Source organism: Protopterus annectens, chromosome 17.part0 (assembly GCF_019279795.1).
Source record: "Protopterus annectens isolate FY-2018-M chromosome 17.part0, PAN1.0, whole genome shotgun sequence".
Lineage (NCBI taxonomy): Eukaryota > Metazoa > Chordata > Ceratodontiformes > Protopteridae > Protopterus > Protopterus annectens.
In genome coordinates this window covers 343144942-343169810 of record NC_056751.1, presented here as the reverse complement: position 1 = coordinate 343169810, position 24869 = coordinate 343144942, and the positions used below count along the sequence as shown (strand labels likewise).

General features: G+C 38.2%; 1 protein-coding gene across 1 annotated transcript in view; it reads left to right on the top strand.

Moving 5' to 3' along the window:
• Positions 1-24869, top strand: part of LOC122791730 (signal peptide, CUB and EGF-like domain-containing protein 2) — a 1774756-nt gene that overhangs the window by 1295055 nt on the left and 454832 nt on the right. Inside the window, exon 14 of the mRNA XM_044059635.1 lies at positions 5920-6027. Within this exon, the coding sequence (XP_043915570.1) occupies positions 5920-6027 (108 nt within the window). The remainder of the gene's footprint in view (positions 1-5919; positions 6028-24869) is intronic.

The following is a 24869-nucleotide window of genomic DNA, read 5'->3' as shown; positions in this document are numbered from 1 at the left end:
ATATTTATTCCCCTAACAGATTTATTTTTCAATTGAATTGTACAGGTTATAGGTCACATTAAAGGTGGGAAAAGTTTTGAAATGATTTATTGTGGTGTCATGTTTTTATACCACAAAAACCTGGCATTTTAACAGTAAACTATATCCACTGTATATCCACAAACAAGAGCTACCAGTTTCTCAGGTTTTATATTCTGTTTTGTTTAGTCTCTTCCCACATATCCTAAACTGCCATAACAGAAGCCTTTTTGATCCATACTCCTAAATGCTTCTTCTTATTGTGTACCCAGAAACATGGGTATTGCTGAACCAATTCATGTCTGAGTATATAATTTACAGATATAGCCTTTGTTTTATCTTCATTAATTTTAAATTCAGAAAAGACTTGAAACTGTTTCAAAATGTTCCACAACATTGAGGTGTTCTTTTATGGATTTATCAGATGCAAAATAATATCATATGAAAATAAAGCCAATTTTTCTTGACTACCATATAAATTTTATGCTTGTATTTCTGAGTCCCTTATTTTCTTTGCCAGTGCCCGTAAATATAAAGCAAATAACAAAGGGGAAAGAGGACACGCTGCCTTGCTTCTTTGTTCAAACACAACTTGTCAAGGAAGAACTCCCTCACTTAAATGTGTGTCTCCAATCCTTCATATATCCTTCTAATTAGCCTTATTGTATCAGAGAATGCAAATGCTTCCATTGCACTTCTCATAAAATCCCAGCATACTGTGTCGACTACTTTCTCTGTAACAAGACCCACCAATGACAGCAGTATTTTCTTACATTCTGCTTCCCTCTGGATCATCATTTTTCTTTTAATGTTGTTAAATGTTTCCCTCCCCTCCAGAAAACCACAGTGATCCATAAATATCAATGTCGGCAATATCTTTCCCATTCTGTTAGCTAGTATCGACATAAACACTTCATAATCATGGTTTAAAATTGAAATGAGTTTGTATAAAGCTGGGTCTGATGGGTGTTTACTCTCCTTAGGTAATAAAGTCCACCAAGCTTTCTTCTAATATGTTGGCACTTCCCCTACTATTAAAATAGTATTAAACAATGTCTTCCAGATTTTTATGACTTTCTTCTGTCCTATCTTGCAGACTTCCACAGGAAATACCATCTGTTCCTGGAGACTTTCCTGAAGATTGATTATAAATCACTGTTTTTATCTCATTCCCTCCTGTCTTAACTGTTAACCTATGTACCTCTAACCTTGGCATAATTAAGTATTCCATAAATATTTTGTAAAACTTCCGAATTATCTCTAATATATGTACAAGGTATGTGGTTAATTTTCTTGTTTTAGGCTTCCTAAGTCTGGCAACAAAACTTTCTACTTTCTGTTGCCAGAGTTGTTGTGCTGAACGTTTTTGTGCTCTGGAGTTATCCAAAAATAGTTACTTAACTTCAAACTTTCTAAAGTCATGCATATTATCCAGATACTGTCTTATTTTTTTTGTTAGCATTCTGTATTTGTCCATCTTCTGGTTCTGTTAGATTCCCCTTATTCTGCAATATTTTAACTGTTATCAGCTCCTGTAAGTAATCCCTATTAGTTCTTAACCATATCTTTTTCTGTTTTATTCCTACCCTGTTTTAAACCCCCCATTTTCATTTTATCCTACTCAGTAGCTATAATGTCTAAATATATTTCTGTCTTCCCTAATAACTCTCAAGTAATTTCCACTACTCATTCTTTAAATTCCTCTCTTTTTAACAGGTAGGTGGGGAAGCATCATTGTCTCATTTTTTATTTCATTACTCTGCATTTTCAACTGAGTTTCTATTGGAGCATGATTTGAACGTTATTGGACTAGTTTCAAAGTTTTCTTTTAAATGCAAATGTTCCCATGAAATGTAATTTCTGTTTAGTCTAGCCAAGTTATTGTACCTCAGGAAAGAAAATGTAAATTCCATCTGACTTCCTATTACTGAATTCACATATTTTTAAAATTTCTTCAGAAATCTGCCCTCTTTTGTTATGTTTCCCTTTTAGGTCCCCCTGATGCATCTACATTATTGCAAATCAAGTTCCACTCGCTGAAAGCTGCTTATTTCTCCCTAAAATTTCTTATGCTCCATAATAGCAGTTTTTGGTGGAATATAAATGCACACCAGCATAATCCTCCTCCCTTCCCAGTAGCCCCTTGCTACCACAAATCTACCATTTTTGTCTTTTTTCTCCCTCTTCTGTCACTATTGGAGCACCTCTAGCAATTAGTTTATTACTCCCCTTTTCCTTTGTCCCTGATGTTCTGCTGAATATTCATCCTGAAATCCTTTCTTTGTCAAATTCATATCCTCATTTCTTTGCAAGTGTGTCTCCTGCAACAGTGCTATTTGCACTCTGCGTTTTTTAATATAATTCAATAGTCTTTATTTTTTGTCTATATCTGTAAGGTTGATTACTTTCTAAAATAATATGGATAGTGTAGGCATTATGATAAAAAAGCTATTGTTCCTACCTCTTATACATGATACTTTTTGAATGTGTATTTCCAGCTTTTGTATTACATGGTCATACTAATATTTGGTGGGCTGATCTTTTGTTGCTTTGTTGTTTTGTTGAGTTTTCTTCTCATCTCCCTTTGAACCTATGTCACATTTTCAAGATTCTTTGCTTTAATGAAAATGCTCAAACAAAAAACTAAGTACATTTTCAGAGCACTCATCTTCTGTTAACTTAGAACAGAAAATACAAAAATTACGTACATTTTCAGAAAATGAAATTTAACCCTCCAGATAGGAACAATTACTCCAAATGACAGCTGTGCATAAAGGCATTACCTTTCTTAAAGTGAAGGCTGTCCATGCTAAAGCACATGCTACAGCCTGTGTTTCCATTTATATTGACTGATTTTTGTTCTTTTCTTTTCCTGTTCTGCTTTCAGATATGAAAAGCAGTCTGTATGCTTTCAGAAAATTTTAACTCTTAGCCATAAGAAAAAAAAAATACACTGGCTGTCTAAATAAAACTAAATTGGACACTGTTCTATTAAATATCTCTTATTCCCTTCCTTTAATTTCACACTTTATTTTTCACTGAACTGTTTGCCATTGTGCCTTTAAATTTTGCATTTCCCTCAGCAAAGAATGCGCAAAGCTCTTAAGATTAATTGCTTGCACCTAGTGGCTGTAATACCGAAAATGGTAAAGACCCATCAGATCAAGCTTCACGTAGCCCCATTTCAATTTTAAACCATGATTATAATATGTTTGTGTTTAAAATGGTTAAAAGAATGTCAAAGGCATTGCCAAAGTAGATAGATATGAATTAATGTGGTTTTGTGAAAGGAAGACAAACATTCAGCAATGTTAATAGAGCAATGATGATCCAGAGGGAAGCAGAATGTAAGAAAATACTCATACACGACATGGGGATTTTGATACACCCCAGTCTCAAACATCTTCATTTAAGTGCCTAGATGATTCAATCCAAGTTCCTTTTACACACTTTTTTCTAGAGGACATGCAGCAGGTATTAAAGAAAACAAGAAAGCCTGCTATTGGAGAATCTTATATTGGTAAGTGGAAAAGATTTTGTAGTTGTTGCCTAGCCAGTGACCAAGGCCATGTCAGGAAGTTTGTATGAGTTACTAGCCTCTGGAACTTATACTCCCCTAAGATACATCATATGGCGATTTCAGCATGTCTTCCCATAGATCCTCCACTTTATTTTATGTTTTTGGTAGGACACTTTTTTGAATGAGTTGTACACACGAGACTTGCCCGTAAACAGGTTGCTCCTTCCTGGGATCTTTACTTTGTGCTGGAAAAGTTAACCATGTCGTCATTTGAACCTGCACATCAAGCAGATTTAAGGTTCATTACATGGAAAAATAATCTTTTCATTGCTCTGGCATCTGTAAAAAGAGTGTATAAGTTGTGAGCTCTTGTGGTTATCTGGTCTTCGCTACGAATAGGGTATCATTATGAACAAATTTCTCATTCATCCCCATAGTTGGCTAAGAGTTCACTTTGACTCAAGCCATCAATATCCCAGTGTTCTATTCAGATCCTCATAACCAGAGATAATGGATTCTACATACTCTGGATGTGCATATGCAGCTCAGGAACGGTCTTGACAGAATGAAGTCATTTAGAAAAGCTGATAAGCTGTTTATTTTTTATGTTGAAGCAAAGAAAGACCCATGTCGAAACAGATTATTTCTAGATGGTTGCCCTTGGCTGTTCCCTTTTGTTATGCTTACCATGGTGAAAAAGTTCCAGGCAACATCAAGACTCCTTATTAGGGCCTTGTCTTCTTTGATGGCATATTAAATAGAGGTGGGCTCTCAAAGTATTATAGAGGCAGCCACATGGTCCTCTCTGCATACCTTTACAAGGCATTACAAACTAATTATTTTTCTAGATCCAGGGACTGGCTTCTTCATTCAGGCAACAAGACCATGGTGTAGTATATAAACTAGCTGAGAAACATTTACTGCTTCTCCCTTTCTACACAGAAGGCAAGGGTACATTGTCTTGACCACCACCTCTACAGCCATTTACAACTAAGAGTAGTGAATATGCTGACAGATTCCCTGTGCGATAGTTCTTGAAGAGGATTATTTAAAAACTCAGTCTAGTAGCTGCTCTGCTGGTGTACAGGGATAAAACCCTGACTACAACCCTGAAAGTCTGGGTTCTTTTAGTGGCTAGGGTGACTGAGTGGCAGTGGAGGGATGGGGTGTATCCATTCCGAGAGGGAGGGTGGTTCTGTCAGCATTCCCTAATGTGATCCCTGGTGGAGACTGGGGATGTCACACTGGGAGACATGCTGTCAAGAGGAGAAAATAATGGTGCGCAGGGCTGAGTTACAACAAAGGTTGTGCAATAAGCTGTACACCCCCACTGCATGCCATCCCCTAAGGTGAAACCATGAGACCACAGTGGAGAGGGCTGTGTAATGGGGTAGGCCCTAAAAGTGAAAAAAAAAAAGCTGATAGTAACAGCTGAGATACCTGTGATGCCCGTAGGTTTCACGACTAATCCAAGCTACATAGGAGTGTAAGTGCAGTAGAGGTATGGAAAGCTATTTGACCTGGCATAATTGTGAGACACTGAGTAGAAAAGCCATAGGATGAAGCAGGGAGTATAAAGTGCTCAAAAATCCTGTTTAGCCAGGGTCTTCTTGAAGTGAGGCACTTCAGAAAGTCACCTGTTAGCCACGTGAAAGACCACAGTTCTTCACTTGTTCTGTTTTCTTGCAGGGTAAAAGAGCATTGTTGGTGGACACATTCTCTCTATATATCTGCAGAGAAAAATTATATGTAACTTTCCCTTCTGTCCCATGCCACAAAATTCAGAGAACAAAGGCCATGAGGGCTCTTATTTTGATTGAGAGGTATCCAAGGTAAGAGCATTCATTTAACGTGCTGGTAGTCTTGGCTTATTTCACTCAGCTGCACAACTTTAGTATTAATTATTCCAGTATCAAGTCTGCATATCTGTATAGCATAATCTTGTGGAGGGCAAAGTTGTACTACAACTTTAATTTTTTCAGCAGTTCCTTAAAAGGTTTCTGCATCTTTGCTCACTAATGAATAATCATCTTCTCCTTGGGACTTGAACTTTGAGTGACTGACAGGCCTGCCTGTCCCCTCTGCAAAGCAGCTGGTCTGGATCCTTTACAGCTACCCGCTGTAAAATACTTCCTTTTAGGTCAGCTGATAAGGTAAGTACACTCCTGTTACATTTCAGGAACATTGTAATACATTCATTTGAAGGGTTGCTGCATGAAATGTTTCATATTACAAGAACATTTATCTTGCAAGTGCCATTAGTGTTGCATACTTATTTAATGGATATATATATATATATATATATATATATATATATATATATATATATATATATATATCATATGTTTTTGTTTCCTTTTTTATTTGCTCACTTTCAACAGACCCTTCTGTGCTAAAGACAACAGCAACATTCAGATTTAATGAAGGAAGCTGCAATTTGAAGAAGAGTGATGAGGTCTTAAAAAAGGGTCTTAAATTTGCTGTTACAGGTATGTAAGCAAAGGAAAACACTCTGCATCTGTAGTTTTCTGATGCCTAGTGCTTCCTTTTCATTAGATTTTCTGTGAGTGATATTACTTTAAATGTAGTTTCACTTATGTTAGTGATATGATCCAGTACACTTTTGGATCATAGTGCTTCTTAAAAAGTTTTACTAAAACTAAGAATTGTTGAAAGCTGGGGATTGTGGGATCATTTCCCACCTGGGTCGATGATTCTTGGGTGGGAGGTTGGCAAAGTGGTTAAAGTGTTCACCTTCTAGGCACAAGGTGCAGAGTTTGATTTGCTTTGATTCTCACATGGGGTAGTTGGCTTGTCTAGGAATGGCACACAAGGGCAGTTAGCCTAGTACTAATTTATGAACATATCTGGCTAACAGAGAATCAGATTTAGTGGAGCTGTATCAGACTAATGCAGCTACCTCAGGTTAATTTCATCTTTACTGATGAATCAACTTTGGAGTCTGTATGTTTAGTAAGTTGGCTGTATGGAGTGCACAGGTTGTCTTGACAATTATACATGAGAGTCAGGGAGGGCTTTTCCCCCATTTTCAAAGAGTGCTATATTGGGAGACGTGTGTGTATGGAACATCATGACTGAAAGGCTTTCTTTTGTCCAGCTGTCTTTCACCCGCAGTTTTACTTATTGTGAAAGTTCAGCACTGTATAAGGAAACATGCAGGAGTAAGAAGTGATACATCACACTTTTATATTAAACAGAGGTGTGTTGTCATTGCATAGCAGTGATCACTAAACTTAAAGCTGTTAAACAGCCAAGACCATACAAACGTAAGGCATTGGGGGTAGGAATCTTCACATTTGCATCAATTTCATTAAGATATATAGTTTGTATTTGCTATTTTTTTTAATCATCAGATAAAGTAATTAATTTATATACACACAGCAAAAACACACACACATATATATGTATATGTCTGTGTATAATGTTCATATAAATAAATAAGTGTATACATCAGAAAACTAGTTGTACAGGAATGATTATCCTTCATATCAGCATACAAATTACTAAAATATGCTGTTGTCACAACTCCTTATGTAAGATCTGTATCAAGGGTCACTTTGCATTCTTATTAAAAATAAGAAAAAAAAAAGGATTCAAGCTGGTATTGCTTGTTTAAACCATGGTTTATTAAGTTAAAAGAAGAGGTGAGCACTTTTACCCCTGTCAGAGCTTCATCAAATATCACTGCACATATGAAATGGGCTGCCACACAACCACAAACACCCCCATTGCACAGAGGAGCTTTCTCATCTCTTGTAGCAGCTAACCATGTTTAGTTGACATATCTCTGTTGGAGATCAAAGTACATTATGTATATGTGTACAGCATTTAATATAGTACACTGATATTGAAAAAAAAATACAGTACATTTATTCCTCCCTTTCTTTAACCTCTGTTTCCAGTTGGTGAAGCAAGTCAGAGTGCTGCATTTGAGACCTCTGTACAGATGCCAACATTGTTTACCAGAATGGATGAAGTCAGTGTTGTCACTCTGCTCATGCCAGGCATCTACCTTCTTCAAAGGACCATCATAATGGCCCAGCAGGTGGCTTCTGAAGTTCTTGTGCTAGAATAACAGAAAAGTCTTGCTCTCTCTGACTCACCATGTGGAGCTCTGCATTCCCCATCTCCTGAAAATGGCTACTCAGTCAGTTCCACTCAAGGTGCAAATAGCCATAGATGCATGTTAGTGATTCATGTATCACACAGTGTGCTGCACCACAACACTACATGATTACATATTCCCTGAGGTATAACTAGGGTGAGGCAAAATGTGCAGCTGTCCTGGGTGCAAGGTGTTAGGGGGCATGATCGGGAAATGCAGATCAGTCAGTAATACACTACTGGCAATTATAAATGAATTCAGGTACAGCTCTTATAGTCGGGGCTGAAGTGCTTCTTGTGTGTAGTTTAAGCTGTTGCAGTTTTTAAAGGAGAAAGCACTAAAGAACCTATGGCACTCGCATGGCACAGTACTGTTTGCGTATGGCTAGGAGGAGGATTTAAGCTGTGAGCATAAGAAACTAGGGAGGACAAACAACAGGTGGTGTAGGGTTCCAGGGACATATGTTTAACCATGATTACAGTACATAAATGGAGGATGAGGGTGCGCATAGCACTAATTACAGTAGATAAGTGGTTGCATAAAGCGGGGAGTCCATGGGCATACTCATGTGCATCCCACAGCACAGAACCAACATCCTGCGACTGACATGCTTCATCCACAGATGTACAGATACTGACAGGGGCACCTGGTGGAGCAGCATCTTGCGAAGCTCACTAACCAGGAGAATATAGTACTACTGCAGGCCCTTCACATACACATAGCATTTGCTGTCTGGGCCAAGATGCCTCAGGCAAGCATTATCAAGACCAAATTTGGAAGTGACTAGTATAGATTTGAATGCTGTGGGTGGCTATAATAGGTCTCTACAGCAAATGTGGCAAACGGTTACTAATGTTATATTCCATGCATATGAAAAGGCATTATTACCACTGATGCAAAACTGACTCACCTAGGTTGAGGAAGCTAGGTGCCACTTACCTTCTTACTTGGGGGTGGCTTGGATATGAGAACTAGGCCGGCACCAGCCACCCATGCATCAGTAGGAGAAACCACCAGGCTAGTAATGGTCCATTACAGTATACCATAGTACACTATATTGGCTGTTTGAAGTGAAAGATTAACCAAGGCCTCCATATCGAGCCTTCCCAGCATGTCCAGGGTGCAACTGCAGCATTCTCCATGACAAAATATGTCTGCCAGCGTATGCTGTAGTTGCATATTCATATGTATTATGCATACTATAGAGGGTTATAGAGGTATTTGTTTTTGCTCAGCAGTAGTGCCATGTGTGTTCATGCTTTCACATTTTCCAGTTAAAGAAAATCCATCACAGCAAGGTAACATAGTGCTGACATCAGCAGTGCATCTTTTACTGACTGATGGTAACATGCACGTGGCAGAGTCTCATCACAGTGGTACTGTCAAATGTGGCACAGTCATATGTGGCACAGTATGATATCACAGTGGTAATGTCTGCAACACAAAGAGGGGAGGGATCAGCAGATCCACCACTACTGAGGCATCTGTAGAGGTATAAGGTGAACATGACATACATTTTGTACCTGTCACTCCTTCACAGGCTCCACTTTTGTCCATAGCCAATACAACATCTGACATGTGCACTGCCCCTGAGGTGCACATACCTGCCATAGGGGATAGATGCTGGAGGATGAGGCACCACCATGACTCCAGGACTGTCCCTAATAAGGCAACAGCACTCAGTGTTAAGCAGTAAGTGTGCTGTTCATTGATCCAGGTACGGGCAGATGCTACCCATGGAATTGTAGAGGTTGCAAGTGTATTCAATGTGCTTTGGGAAGATATGCATAAACTGCACAGTGACAGAGACTGTAGTTATAGGAGACACACATACAGTGCTGCTGAGGTTGCTGGTGGCAAATGTTGCCTCCATGAGACACATTGCTTTTGCCATCTTGTCTGCTTGTGTAGGCCTTGGAGTTCATGGCTGTGGGAGGGTCTGGATGCAGGGTGGTTCAGAACAGGATGTCTCATGTCATACTACACAAACCACTGCAGAAACTGCAGCATTTTTGCTTGGGAGCACAAGACTGGCCACCTCTGGTTGTGGTTGTATTATAGGTCATGGGTGGCACAGCTCTTCTGTCACATCACTTGGCATGCCTCATCAGGATGCATGCACATGGTCTTGTAGTTCTATCCCTTCCTTACCATAGACTACATTTTGCCCTGACATTGCAAGCAAACACTGTGAATCCTGCCAGTATTCATGTCATAACGGTGTGACCACACTAACAGAGGATGTGATGTGTTAACTCCTTAAAACCTCCAAGAATACATGGCTGATGTGTTCACCTCCTACAACCCTACCCCATATTACAATATTACAGTCATTTGTCTTTGTGTCGTCCACCACCTGTGCAAAGTGACAATCACTGTGCCAAACCCACCCCCTATGTTTTGTGGTTATGATGATGTCTGATGGACAGTCTATGCACTACCATGCGCAGCCTGAGAATGATACCTCATGCATCATATTATTCTGTGTTGTCTTTGTCATGGCCCACATTTGTGAATAAAATGACATTTATTTAAATTTGGTTTTCCATGTAAAGCACTAGTCCCATTGGTCCATTTTAGGCCACTTTATGGTTACAAGCAAAATACAGAATTAGTCACAACTGACAATACAGAAGGTTTTAAGATTATGTAGCAAGTGTTAACAAATCACAGAATACAGTCTGATAGACAGTGACATTTTATTACAAAACAGTGAGAGAGTAGCAATTTCAGTGTCTTTAAAATATGTTACTAGGTTGTTGCTTGAAATGTGCAGTATATGTTTATAGATATGATTTTCTATGTAAGCAAACGTCTGTATTCAAACAGTACATACAATAATTGGAACATTTTTGAAACAATAATAATTACACAGTCATTTACACAACTGTAAATAAAGTAAAATATCATTATAAGTTGAATACACTTCCAGCCAACTTGAAAAATAACTTAGTACTTGAATACTTTTGCCATACTTAAAGCAGGTTGCTTTCATTCCCACAGTGTGAGAGAGATATCACAACACTCTAAGTGCTCCACATTAGGATAATTCACAGCCATACCTCTCAACCTCTCAGTGCAAGAAATCTGGACAAAGCCAAAAATAATGTGGGGACTAAGGCCCAAAAATAGGGACAAATTTTAAATGTTGCTCCTATAAACTTACAAAGTTGCTAGAATAACAGGTTTTGCATTATGTATTTTCTTAAAGATATGCAGTCTGAGATTCAAATATCTGCCATTATTCAGTGTTATTTAGTGATTTCAGTCTTTAATAATTTGCCATCAAACCACAACTTTTATGAGGAACAGACCAAAAATATGAGGTAAAAATATCTGAACAGTTGCGAGGTATGCTCACAGCCTATATTCTGTAGCAAATATGAAAAAAATGGAGGGACAATAGATATGTTTGCTTTGCCCTTCAATCCAAGGTCAGAGTAGCAACAGCATTTTAAATGTATGGTTTTGCAGGGTGTACCAGTCATCAGATACTATAATAAAAACTCCATGACGGAAGCTTCTTCCATGCGTGCATTGCACACCAATGTGGAAGCCCACTCCACACGAATTTAGACCAGCATTCTGATGTGCGTGGAATTTAAACTAGTGTTCCATCAGTGTTTTTGCTGATCTTTGCTGCCAGAGAGTTATGCTGCCCCCCAAGAGTCAGAGTCATGCATTGTTTCCAGGTAAGGAGAATTTTGGATGTTCTTCATGTTTCACTGTTGCAGTCATTACATTTGTGTTATTTGCTTGCAGGTAGCCCTCAGTCAGCCTGATTAACAAAGCCTTGGGTCCTGCATTGGTTGCTGTCCCTTCTTTCATGATGTCAGGTCATCAGGGGTATAAAACATGCAGCCGATGCCATTACATCAGTCTTTCTTGCCATGTGGTGCCAGAAGCAGAAGCAGTTCGGAAGTGCCGGTCGGCCGACTCCTGAAATTCATTTTCGAGGTTCAGAACCAAAGTCTTCAACTAAAGCTAAGTACCCCATTGGGGAAACTTTTTCTTGCTCCTTACCGATGTTAGTAAAAGTTAATAATTGCATTACTTGTGGAAAGCAAATACCTCATAAAGATTTTCATTCGTACTGTATTCCTTGCCTAGGTCCTGACCACGACGTACCTTGCTGTCAGTTTTGTGCTTTATTTAATCAGCGCATTATCCGTCATCAGTATATTTTTGCCTCTAAATATTTCAGTTCTCAGTTTAATTATCCAGAAATATCATTGGTTAGCCATCCGACTACCAGAATTCCAAAAAACGCAAAGATAAAGACAGAGACAGGCCGTCAAGGTTCAAAACTGCCGACGACGCTTCTCCTAAGCCAGTCACCAGTTCGCCGGTACTCAGTGAGGCGCTTTCGCAGCCCCTGATACCCGCTACTTCTGATTCGCAGGCCTCTACAGAGACCCATTCGGAGTCCGGTATGCCGCAAGATGCTTCAGCTATGGAACCCGTGGATGTCTGTACCTTGAATGGGTCCAGAACCGCTGTGAAGGGCTCTGGCTTCTGAGGGTGCATTAAGGCCTATGGACTTGCATATTAAACCGATGCCTCCTTCTTCACTTAGGCCTAAATCTCGAACCATACCTAAAAAAATGACACCTAGGCCACATGCTCAGGCCTCTTTGCCTAAAAAACAAATGATAAGAATGGCTGAAGATTTAATTACTCTAATCAGGGGTAGCCAACCCCCCCCCTTTCTAAGAGGCCTAGGACTGAAGTTGTTTATGAATCTTCTGACCAAGATTCTGTTTTTTCCTGATCCTGCTGATGATCTGGATTTGCCCTTATCTACTTATGAGGATTCTGATGCAGAGGACTCCATACGCTCTGCTTCCCCTCCAGAGGATTTTTCTTTTGGGAAAACCTTACATATTCTAAGGGAGCATTTCCACTGGTAAAGCCAGGAATTTTCTGATTCAAAAAAGAGGCTTAGGGATTTCTTACTCCTACCTCAGCACAGGCCTTTAGCTATTCCTCCTGTACTAGACATTGTTGATGATGCTTTTTCAGAATCTAGTGTGGCCCCTGATTCCTTGCCTCCTGCTCCCAGAACAGCTGACAGATACTACAGGGTCCCTGAGTCACACAAGTTCCTTTTTAAAATTCCTATTGCAGATCCAGAGACTATTTCACAGGGGCCCAAGGGCATTAAGGCTTCTACTGCTAAAAATCCTACCCCTTCTGATAGAGACTCCAGGGCGCTGGATAGATGGGGTAAGAAGGTTTAAACTTCTGCAACCTTGGCCATCAGGGCTTTAAACTGCCAGTTTCATATGTTAAAGTATCAGCAACATATTATTGGATTGCTTAAACAGAAAATTATGTTGATTCCTGACTGTGTTGAAAATAAAGAATTACAGGATTTAATGCATTCTGCTGAACAAGTTGGAAAACCTACTTTGCAATGTGGTTTTAATTCATTAGAGGCTCTTGCAGGGCTGCTATTACTGGGTCTGTGCTCAGAAGGCATGCTTGGCTAAAGGAGCAATCCTTGCCTGATCATGTTAAAGCTAAATTGTTGGATGCTCCCTTAAATCAAGGCTGCCTGTTTGGCAACAAGGCTGAGGAAGTTCTTAAAAAGATGGAAGATAAAGCTAAATCTATGCAAACTGTCAAAGATTTCTTACAAGTTCAGCCTCCTAGATTTAGTAGGCACTGGCCCTCTAAGAATTGGTCCTTTCTAGCCCCTTCCAGGTCTTCTCAAACCAAACCCAGACACGGCAAAAGCCCCAGGTTTCAGTCCTAGGGGACACACAGGACTAAGCAGTGGGGGGCCTCCACATCCAAATCTGGGAGTAATAAGACTCCCCCCTATGGTAAACTGTCTCAGTGACTTCAGTTTAAAATTTCCAAGCACTTATCAACTGACTGCCCCTTTGGGGGGAAAGATTGCTCTTCATGCAAAGAACTGGGAGCTCACTACCCAGGACAAATGGGTCTTAAATATAGTGTCCCAGGGATACAGATTTCACTTCCACACATTGCCAACACCAAGAAGGTGGCCAGACCTACCCCCAAATCAGTGGGCAGAGGCCCAAAAACAAGTACTTTCTCTCTTAAGCATGGGGGCTATTCAACTGGTACTGGAAGAGGAAAAGGGACAAGTTTTCTACTCAAGGCTTTTCCTGGTACCCATAAAAAAACTGTTCATGGTGTCCTCTCCTGGACCTGTCTACTCTAAACACCTTTTTGGAAATTCCAAAATTCAAGATGCTGAATCTTCATCAATTACTTCCTATGCTAGGCAAAGATGCCTGGTTGGCAACATTAGATTTAAAAGAAGCATACCTGCACATCCCAATCAGGGAATCTTGCAGAAGATACCTACGCTTCAAAGCAGGCTACACACACTGTCAGTTCTCTGCACTGCCCTTTCGCTTATCTACTGCTGCCAGGATATTCACAAAGTGCCTAGCCCTATTTATTGCATTTTGCAGGCAAAGAAATATTCAAATATACCCATACCTGGACGATTGTCTAATTCAGGCAGAAAGCCACAACATACTTTTGAATCATCTGGCCTTTGTACAAAGGATTCTAACTTGTCTGGGTTACACCATAAATGAAAAGAAATCACACCTGGTACCCTGTCAACAAATTATATTCCTGGGAGCAAGCTTGAATACAACTTCCCAGATGGCTTATCTCACGCCAGAGAAACAAATTCATTTTAAAACCTACTTCAAACAAGTGGCCACAAATACTCTGCTATCTGCAAGACAAATACTGCAAGCCTTGGGGTTAATGGCCTCCTGCATTCTTCTAATTCCATATGCAGGACTGCATATGAGGAAACTACAGTGGTATCTAAAAAGCCTATGTTGTCAACATTCTCAGGATGTAGAAGCAATGATTCCTATCATACCTTGCCTACACCTAGAATTCCTTTGGTGGGCAGAGGCCTGCCAACAAAACAAGGGACTTCCTTTCACACCACCACCTGCCGCCCAAACCCTAACAACAGATGCATCAGACTATGCTTGGGGGGCTCACCTGGCAGGGAAGTGCATTCAGGGCAAATGGATCCCAAGTCAAATGCACTTGCATATTAATCAAAAAGAAATGTTAGCTGTACAGAAAACTCTGACAGCCTTCAAGGACCACATTCTTCCAGGACAACTTGTGGTAAAGACGGACAACACCACTGTTATGTGGTAGATAAACAAGCAGAGGGGTACACATTCTTACCCCTGTGCAGACTAGCCTTGGCATTGTGGAACACAGCCTTGAGCTACCAAGTGCACCTATAAGCTCAATTCCTGCCAGGAAAACTAAATATACTGGCAGACGGACTAAGCAGAAATCTCATGGACCCACACAAGTGGAAACTGGAACCAAGGATTTTCAACATGTTGACAAAGCAAATGGGGTGCCCAGATATAGACCTGTTTGCATCTCCCCAGAACTACCAATTGGACAAATTTTGCACAAGGACTCCCCACAAGCAAGCCTGGAAAGTGGATGCTCTGTCCTTCAGCTGCCTTCCCCCCTCTGCCTCTGCTTTCCAAAGTACTACTAAAAGTCAAACAGGACAAACCAAGGATGATTTTGATTGCTCCAGACTGGCCACGCCAACACTGGTACCCCCTCCTGCACAGTGTGTCATGGTTATCCCCATGGCACCTGCCTCAGACTCCTTCCCTGTTGTTTCAGCAGGAGAACCAGATTCTGCACCCTCAGCTTCTAACACTGAACCTTGCAGCCTGGCTAATTACATAATCTCTCCTCTACCATCCCTCAGTAAACCTGTGTTGGATATCATTTTATAGGCAAAAAGGCTTAGTACTAGAAAATCTTATGCTGAAAAATAGAAAAGATTCTGTGCCTGGAACCAGTCTCAAGGGATGAGCACAGCAGCGCCCAATTTACCTCAGATTTTACAATACTTAACTGAGATGCTTCACAAGGGCCTGTCTTTTTCCTCCATTGAAATCCATGCCTCAGCCATTTCAGCACAGAACCTCCCTCTTCTCTATTCCACTGCTCAAGCAGTTCCTCTGAGGGGCCAAAAATCTGAAACCACCCAGGAGAGCTCCAACCCCTGCCTGGGACCTTAACTTTGTTTTGGAGAAACTCACTCTACCTCCTTTTGAGCCAGCTGCTACTGCAGACTTAAAATTTCTTTCTTGGAAAACAGCTTTCCTTTCAGCAATCACTTCAGCTAGAAGGGTATCTGAATTACTGGCCCTAATGGCAGTGGAGCCTTTCATCATCTTTCATGCGGACAGGGTGTCCCTCAGAACCAATCCATCCTTCATGCCCAAGGTGGTATCCAGTGTGGCTCTTAATCAGTCTATTCATTTGCCAACCTTCTTTCCCAATCAACAGAACAAAGGGGAACGGATACTGCATTCCTTAGATGTACACAGACAACTTAGATTCTACTTGGACGGGACTAAACCTCAAAGGAAACCTGAACAACTGCTGGTGGCATTTGCTGCAGGGGCAGAGGGGAACGCTATTTCAAAGCAAACCATTTCTAAATGAATAAGCCATTGCATTCATTTCTGCTGTAAGCACCATGGAAAACCTATCCCCCAGGGGATCAGACCTCACTCCACCAGGGCTGCATCTACCTCTACAGCCTTTCTCAGAGGCGTCCCTACCAGGGACATCTTAGAAGCAGCTACCTGGAGTTCTGTGCATACTTTCACCAAGCATTATCATTTGCCAATTTTCTCTAAAACCAGAGCTGGCTTTGCCACTGCAGTCTTGCAGGGCCTTATAGCTAGTCCTAATGCTATCTAAATTCCTCCTCCCAACCATAGCTTTGGGAATCTACCCAAATTTAATGACTGCAACAGTGAAACACAAAGAACATAGTACAGTTGTGTACACTTACCATAAATGTAGATGTTTGAGTGTATTCACTGTTGCAGTCCTGGTTACCCTCCCTCCAGCCCCCTAACTTCTTTTGGCTATACCTCTACTTTAAAAAACAAAAATAAGAACAAATGACCAGCACTCGAATCTGCAAGACACCATCAACCAACCACAAATGAATTGACCTAGGTTTCGTCTTTATTCAGACTTCTTCAGAATAATACTAAACAATTCAAACCATCCAAGCTTAAATAAGAGGCAAATCATGACATCATTACCTAATTAATTAATTAACATCCATCTTACTTAAAGTAAACTGAACACACTCAAACAATGTTACCTCTACTTTCCTATACTATGCTTAAAAGCCTTTTTGGTGTATTTGATTTTTTGTTGCAGGTATATCATTGTACTTTTATATTTAATTGCTCCGCATTTGGGGGGCACCTGACATCTGGGGCAAGAAAAACTGATGTAATGGTGTCGGCTGCATGTTTTATACACCTGATGACCTGATGTCATGGAAGAAGGGACAGCAACCGATGCAGGACCCAAGACTTTGTTAATCAGGCCGACTGAGGTTACCTGCAAGCAGATAACCCAAATGTAATGACTGCAACAGTGAATACACTTGAACATCTACATTTATGGTAAGTGTACACAACTGTACCTTTTGTTGCTGCCCGAATGTTTTTTGCAACGTTTCAGGTATAATTTTCTGCTGGTGTGTAGGAGAGGAGAGTTTTCTGCTGGTGTGTAGGAGAGGAGAATTTTCTGCTGGTGTATAGGAGAAGTGAGTTTTTCTGCTGGTGTGTAGGAGAGGAGAGTTTTCTGCTGGTGTGTGTGTGTGTGTGTGTGTGTGTGTGTGTGTGTGTGTGTGTGTGTGTGTGTGTGTGTGTGTGTGTGAAGGCTGAGTATTTATGAATAACTGACAAAGTGTTGTGACAGCCTGTACACTGAAAGAGATGAGGAATGATCTCATTTATGGGAATTTATAGAAAGGGGCTAATGGGCTGCAAAAGGCGACTTTCAGATTACTTAAGTTTGGATCATTTATATTACCATGATGATTAATGATGCAAAATATTAGGTCTTATTTACTTGTTTTGTGTTTTATTGATAGATGCAGTGACTATAATAAAAAAAAATGTTTTTATTCTAATATGGTATACAACTATATTATAAAACCTTAGTTTGAACATTGAGGGTATGCAAATCATACAGGTAGCTGCCAAAATTGTTTCACTAGATTTCTGATAATTGTGCATATTGTAAAGTTGTTGTTGCATTATATGCTGTATGTATACACTGCATGAAATGTGTCATGACACTTGTTTGTTTAATAATGTATATCAGTTATGAAATATATTTCTAAATATTTTGCAACTGTATAACAAATATAATTAATAATTATAGCTAGGGGCACCCTCTGTGAGTTATGTATTTGACTGAAATGGGGCCAATGGAAACATTCTGGAATTCAGAACTTCTGTTGTGATTGACGCAAGGTATGCTTTTTTCCTTAGCATGGATTTTTTTTTCTTACTCCTTGCTTAGTGTTTTACTTGTACTACTGCATTATGTTAACAAGATCCCACAATTTTTAACTTATTCCACACTCTTGGCACTCTTTTTAGTACCTAGCAACTGCCCCCCATCAGACGGTATGCTGCTGGTTTGAATGCAGGGCGATTGTAAGTCAGTTGTCCACACCTTTTGGGGGAATTTGGCAGCCTGTGTTAATATGAATACAGTCCATCTTTTACTTAAGCTTTATTATGGTGCACTTGTTTTGGCAACTTATGGTTGTTGTGCAGCGTGCTTTGGTTACTAAATACTGAGAATTTTTAAATGCATTTGTTTTGTACATTTGTCTTATTACAGAAACTAACTGCAACATTTCAGTTTTCATCAGTATAAATCTTGAGTGTAGAGCCTGATATACTGAAGTGTGTAACAGGAGTGTAGCCAGAGAATTTTTGTACTCATACACTCCTATTGCTGTCCCCCACACCACCTGGCAGTTGAAAAAAATTGACACATTACCCCTCCCCACACTTTAACAAATGCTTGCATCACTTTCCTTCTTAAACCATTGGCATTAATTTAGACAGTTGTGGACATAGAGAATCCGTGGCTTCTTATATGTCATACTAAGTAATGTTCAAAAAATTGTACTTGTGAGAGTACAAATAGTATACCTAGCTGCACCCTTGGCATACTTCTCAACTGCCCAGATTTTTGCTTCTGTGTTTTTTATATGTTTCTCATAAAATTGTGTTTTTTTCTGGCAAAACACTGGCAAGTCATTGAGGACTGAAGTCAGAAAATAATGGCTGACATTTGAGTTTCAGATTTCATATCCTTCAGAAAATTCATGCTAATGAAAAATTTATTCTGTCAACTTTCTAAGTTTCTAAGAGGAATATTTAAAAAGGGTCCCTATTTTGGGCCTTTGTCCCCCCATTATTTGGAGTTTTGTCCAGATTTCTTGCTCTAAGAGGTTGAGAGGTATGACCCTTGGTGTGTAATCAAATGATGACTTTATTTCACCTGAGTAAGTCTTCCTGGCATTTTGGCTCGTAGATCATGTAGAAGTAGCTAAAACAGTGTTTACAGCATGGATTCACCATGTGGTTAAACTTAGAAGTGAGTATCTAAAATTACCTTTTTGTGATTGCAGGGAGAGAGAAAATCTGAAAATGTAGTGCATTGTCAGGTGGTTTCATCTGGGAGGGTTACATTTCACACTTTAAAGTGTGTTAACCATATTTCTCTTTTTAAGAAGTGCATTTATGTAACTTTAACAAATGATATATAAATGCTTATTAAATATTGATGGCTTAAATAACGTCAAAAGAGATGGTTTAATTAAATTCATTAAAATGCACAGAGCTCAGATAATCTTCTTGCAGGAAACCCACTTACTGGAGAAGGATTTGCAAAAATTATCCTAAAATGGGTTTATAGTTCTCATGGATTCCTGCTTTAGAGCCAAAAGGAGAGGTACTCTTATACTATGGAATCATACTTATACACTACCTAAAATTTTAAACACCTTTTCAGATAAAGACGGAGTGTTAAGCTTAGTAGTTTTAGAAGTTAATAAGAAATGCTTCACACTGGTAAACTCATACTGGATTCCTGGTCTAGGAACTAAATATGTGAAGAAGTATTGAATCTCATTACTTTACATGCAAAGGGAGAAATTATTTTGGTGGGAGATTTCAATTGCTTCTTATCAGATGAAGACACCTCTAAAAATAGTAAGGTTAAACTAACGACACAAGCTAAAAAGCTAAACAGCTTTATAGCCTCAATGAATTGTAGAGACATACATCATTTAAGAGTTCAAAATTCACTTCAATACACTCACTATTCTTTCCGACTTGGCACACAAATTAATATTGATAAGATTTTTGTGTCTAACACACTTTACTCTAAAATAAGTGATGTTGTAATAGAGTCATGTCCACTCTCTGACCCAATGCCTTTTTGTTCAGCTTGACTGTGAAAAAAGATGATATGATAATTTTTCAAAGAATCCCAGCCTATGTTACTAAGTTAAAAGGTTTTAAGGAGTGGTTATTAAAAGAAATAAATGCATTTATGGAAAACAACAACAATGGTGAAGTAAAAGATATCATACTCTGGGATGCATTAAAAGTTCACATCTTTAGTGGAGTTAAAGCTTGGTATTTTCTGAGGAGAAAGGAATGGGACAAGGAACTTTCTGATTTACAAGCCAAAATAGATACGTTGAAACTAAATTTAAAATCAAATGATAAAGCAGTATGTACCGAAATTTCTAAGCTAAACCACAAATATTTAGAAATATTGAATCATAAGGTTGCTATAAGCTTAGAAAAGATTAAACTACAGTCCTTTTCAGTAAATCCCAGACATTTACATAAATTAGCTATCATATTCAAACAAATTAGTAAACAAAATCACATTAATGAAATTAAATACAAGAATAATAACACAGTAAAAAGAGCAACTGATTTAGGAGGTATATTAGAAACCTTTAGAAATTATCAGTCAATCAATGACATGCAGTCACCACTAGATTCAGACGATGTAATAGATAAATTTGTACAAGAAAATATCAAGACTAAACTATCAAAACAACAAAATAGTAGCCTAAATAAGTAACATTAGCAGAAGTGAAAGAACAAGTTAAAAATCTGAAGGATAATAAAGCCCCAGGGTTAGATGGGATAATCCCAGAAATATATAAACTTTTTCCAGAGCACACAATAAAATTATTATTAAACACATGCTCCATGGTTAAACAAGACTTATTGTCCGTCCCTCGTGGAAGTACTCAATAATTTCCCCCATTCTGAAACAAATTAAAGACCCCCAACTATGTGTATCTTATAGACCCATATCATTGTTAAACATCGATTATAAAATGTTCATGTCTATCCTGGCCAGAAGACTAAAGAATATATTACTCTATCTAATATACTTTGATCAAACTGGCTTTATACATAGAAAAGTGCACAACAATATTATTAAGCTACTATATCTAATAGACATTGCAAACAAAAACCAAGAAACAATTAACTATTATTAGTCTGGATATTGATAAGGCATTCGATTCCCTTAGTTGGTCATACTTACAAAAAAATCTTTAAAGAATTTAACTTTACTGCAGATTTCACTAAACTGATATTAAATATTTATAGTGATTCTAAAGCATTTGTTAAGATTGGTTTATGTCTATCATCCCCAGTAAGAATTCATAAGGGAACTAGACATGGTTGCCCTCTATCCTCATTATTTTTCACTTTATCAGTGGAACCTTTTGCTTCATTTATTAGAAATAACCCAAATATCAAAGGATTTCAAGTTAATGAGGGATACTGTCCAAAAGTTCAGCTTTTTGCTGACGATGTTCTACTAACATCCAGTGACATAGAAGACTCTTTACAACATATCATAAATGCCACAACTCTATTTGGAAAAATCTCAGGGCTCAGTTTTAATCAAAATAAAACCAAAACACTTTTAATCAATAAGAAAATAAATAGCTATTTGCAGAAATACAATACATTCAACTGGGAAAATGATAAGATAGATTATCTAGAAATAAGTATTAAGAATAAGTGAAATGAGACTATTAACGTCACTAAACTAGTAGCTGTAATCAGTGACTTGACTAAAAAGTGGAACAAAATGTTTTTCACCATGGAAGACAGACTTACATTAATAAAAATGATTATTTTGACCAAGATTTTATTTTACATACAGTCATTGATATTACCGCTTCCTAAAAATTTTTTAAACAAATAGATTTCCCTATTACTAACTTTTTTTTTGGTTCCCAAAGAAACCAAGAATAGCCTATAAATTGCATGTTAGAGCCTGGGACAGTAATGGGATTGGCTTTCCCAACATAGAATTATATTCCAAATCTGTTATTATTAACATAATACTACACTGGATTTCATCCATATACACCTCTAGCTGGAAACCACTACATGAAATACATATAACCTCCTCTGAGAACTCAGAAACCCAGTTTAAGGAAACCTTTGGAATTAACAAAATATTTTGGATACTCCATGAATATTGCCTATATAATAAGAAATTTCACCACTTCTCACATGGTATAAAACAAATATTTTCAAAAATATAATTGACAACACTTATAGTTTAAATAACACATTTTTCATTACATTTCCCATAGCTTATATACCAGATTGCCTAGATAGCTTCAATATCAATAAGATGTGGAGTCTTAAAGAGAATAATCTAAAGTTTTGGCACCAGTTTATGGACAATAATAACTTCCATCCAATGAACTTTCTCTTAGCCAGATGTACTGTCTGTCAAGATAATTGGCTCTGTATTCAATCTTTAACACAGTTTGTTGAAAATAAAGTGAGTGTGTCAATAAATCTAGAAAGTGATATTATACCAAGATTGATACAACTATTCATATGGTGTAGTGCGATGAACACTGAACATAAATTAAGCACATCACCTGTATATAAAATCCTATGAGAAGACTTGATTACTTTTGACCCAGCTTTTTGGAATTACTCCATAAAGATTAATGGTGAACCTTTACCTAACGATAATAAGAAGCAGTTATTAAATTCAATAAAAACACTTCATCATCTTTATATTGGAGACTATATACCTGGAAATGTATTCATATAACTTTTACACTCCACACAGAATTGACCTTATAACCAAGAGTAATGAAAGCAAATGCTGGAGGTGTGGTGATATTCTTGAAGCCAACTGAGTTCATATGTTCATCGAATGTAAAACTCTCACACAATACTGGAGTGATTTTAGACATTTCACAAAAGCCCTGTGGTCTGATAACTGTCATATTACTAGCTCTTTGATATTATTCAGTGTTCCTACCCCAAGTGTAATTCCTAGACATCAGTTACCTGTTCTTTGATTAATTCTAGCTATTGCTCAAAAAAAAATTACATTGAACTGGAAAAATAATCAAGATCTTATGTTTACCGAATTTATTTCAATAGAAAAATCTGTATGTAAAACAGAAATGCAAACTATTTATCAGAGATCATCAAATGTAACACAGAAAAGATTAGCTTGGCAAAAATTGAAAAGATTGTTAGATAAATATTGATTACCTTTCTTGGATAAAACGAATGTTTATCATGGATGTTTATATATAGTGTAAATAGTTATGTTTTATATTGTTTATTTTTAATACTTTATGTCCATGTTTATTAACAAAATTTAATAAAAATGTTTTTGGAAATAAGAATATTGGGCATGTAGGACCAATTATTAGAAGGAATCCCTTGCAGAGTAGCCAGTTTGGTAACTTGTATTCCCACCACAAAAGTGGCTTTAGAAGTAAACTTGCTGTACTTTATTTGTAGATGAAACAATGAAATATAAAGTTGTTTGCTAGTAGCAATCTCTTCATTAGTTACAGATCCCTTTAATGTGGAATTATTTAGTTGACTTTACTTCTGCAGAGATTTTGCATATTTACTGATACTGGTGGATTGTAATGACAGAAGTCTGAGTGGTCTTTTACGGTTGAAATTTTCTGAAATTGGTAGTTTTGTCATTAGTGGTTCATACACATTGTTTCATTGCTTACTAGAAGACTGTTCAAAACTACAAATTTAAAACGTATTCTAACAAGTGGTGCTGTATTATACAATGAATGTAATTTAATACAATCAGGAAGGTGAATCAAAGTACGCATATATGTATGCATGGCCCTAAAAATGTGTAAGGAGCCTATGGTTTGAAAACAACCCAAAGGTAAGCTTAGTCCTCCACTGGCCAAATGCAAAATGAATGTGGGTTTTCATGCCCTTTCAATGAATATGAGTTTCAAGGGCAGAGAAGATTACTGCACATGCTAAGTCTGTTTTCATTGCAAGACTGTATTGTTTGTTTAGCAAATGGCTCAGTGTTTGTACTATTTTATGTCAATCACAAAGTGCCCCTCTCACCCTCCGCATCCCTAGTCTTCAGCTTCCGGCAATTATGCTTGCTTCCCTACTTGTGTATCCAAGGATGTACCCAAAATGTGAGTATGCATTAGGCACAATAACTCTTTCATGCAGTTGATATAACCTGCTCTGTAGTCCTGTCTCCCTTGGAAGCAAAATCCTCCTTTTAGGTACCCCATCTCCACTGGAAACTCAGTACCAGAATGTATTCCCAAGACTCATCCCCTTCTCCTAAGGAAAAAGCAGGTGGATGAAAGCCTTATCACTCCTTTCCTTTGCTGACTCCCTGATGACCATACACTAACTGAATCATAGTCACTGTCGTCGTAGGCAGACACCTGCTGTTCTAGAGTGACAGGTATGTAGAGTATGTTTGTTCCAAACATAGCCAGAATCTGTAATACCTTGTTCATTACCTTGAAAACAGAAGTTTGCTGACTCATCCTTTCTGCTGTTACTTCAAGAATCTGTGTCACATATGAATTTGTTTGATTACTGCACCAAAGGGAAACACTTTATTGGACACTGAATATCAACATTCAACCTTATTATATGCTTTCATTGTGATCTAATGTGCAGTTTTTCAGAATACTGCAAAGTCTACATTATGTTTTATGGCCCCCCTCTGTATAGCTGTATTCTGAAAAAAAAAGCAAAAATACCATAGAGACGTGTGTGAGCAAAACAAATGGAAACTGACTGAAAGGGAAAAAAAAACATAATGCACTGTTAAAATGACATGATCAGTAAATGTTTAGCTGATTAAACAATTAAGACATCTAGGTTATTAAATAATTAGACATTCTTATTATTAGTCAGGCAAATATGTAGTTGTTAGGTTTTATGCTGAGTAGGTAAGCTATCCTATATACAAGAGCATCATTGCAATGGTGACACACGA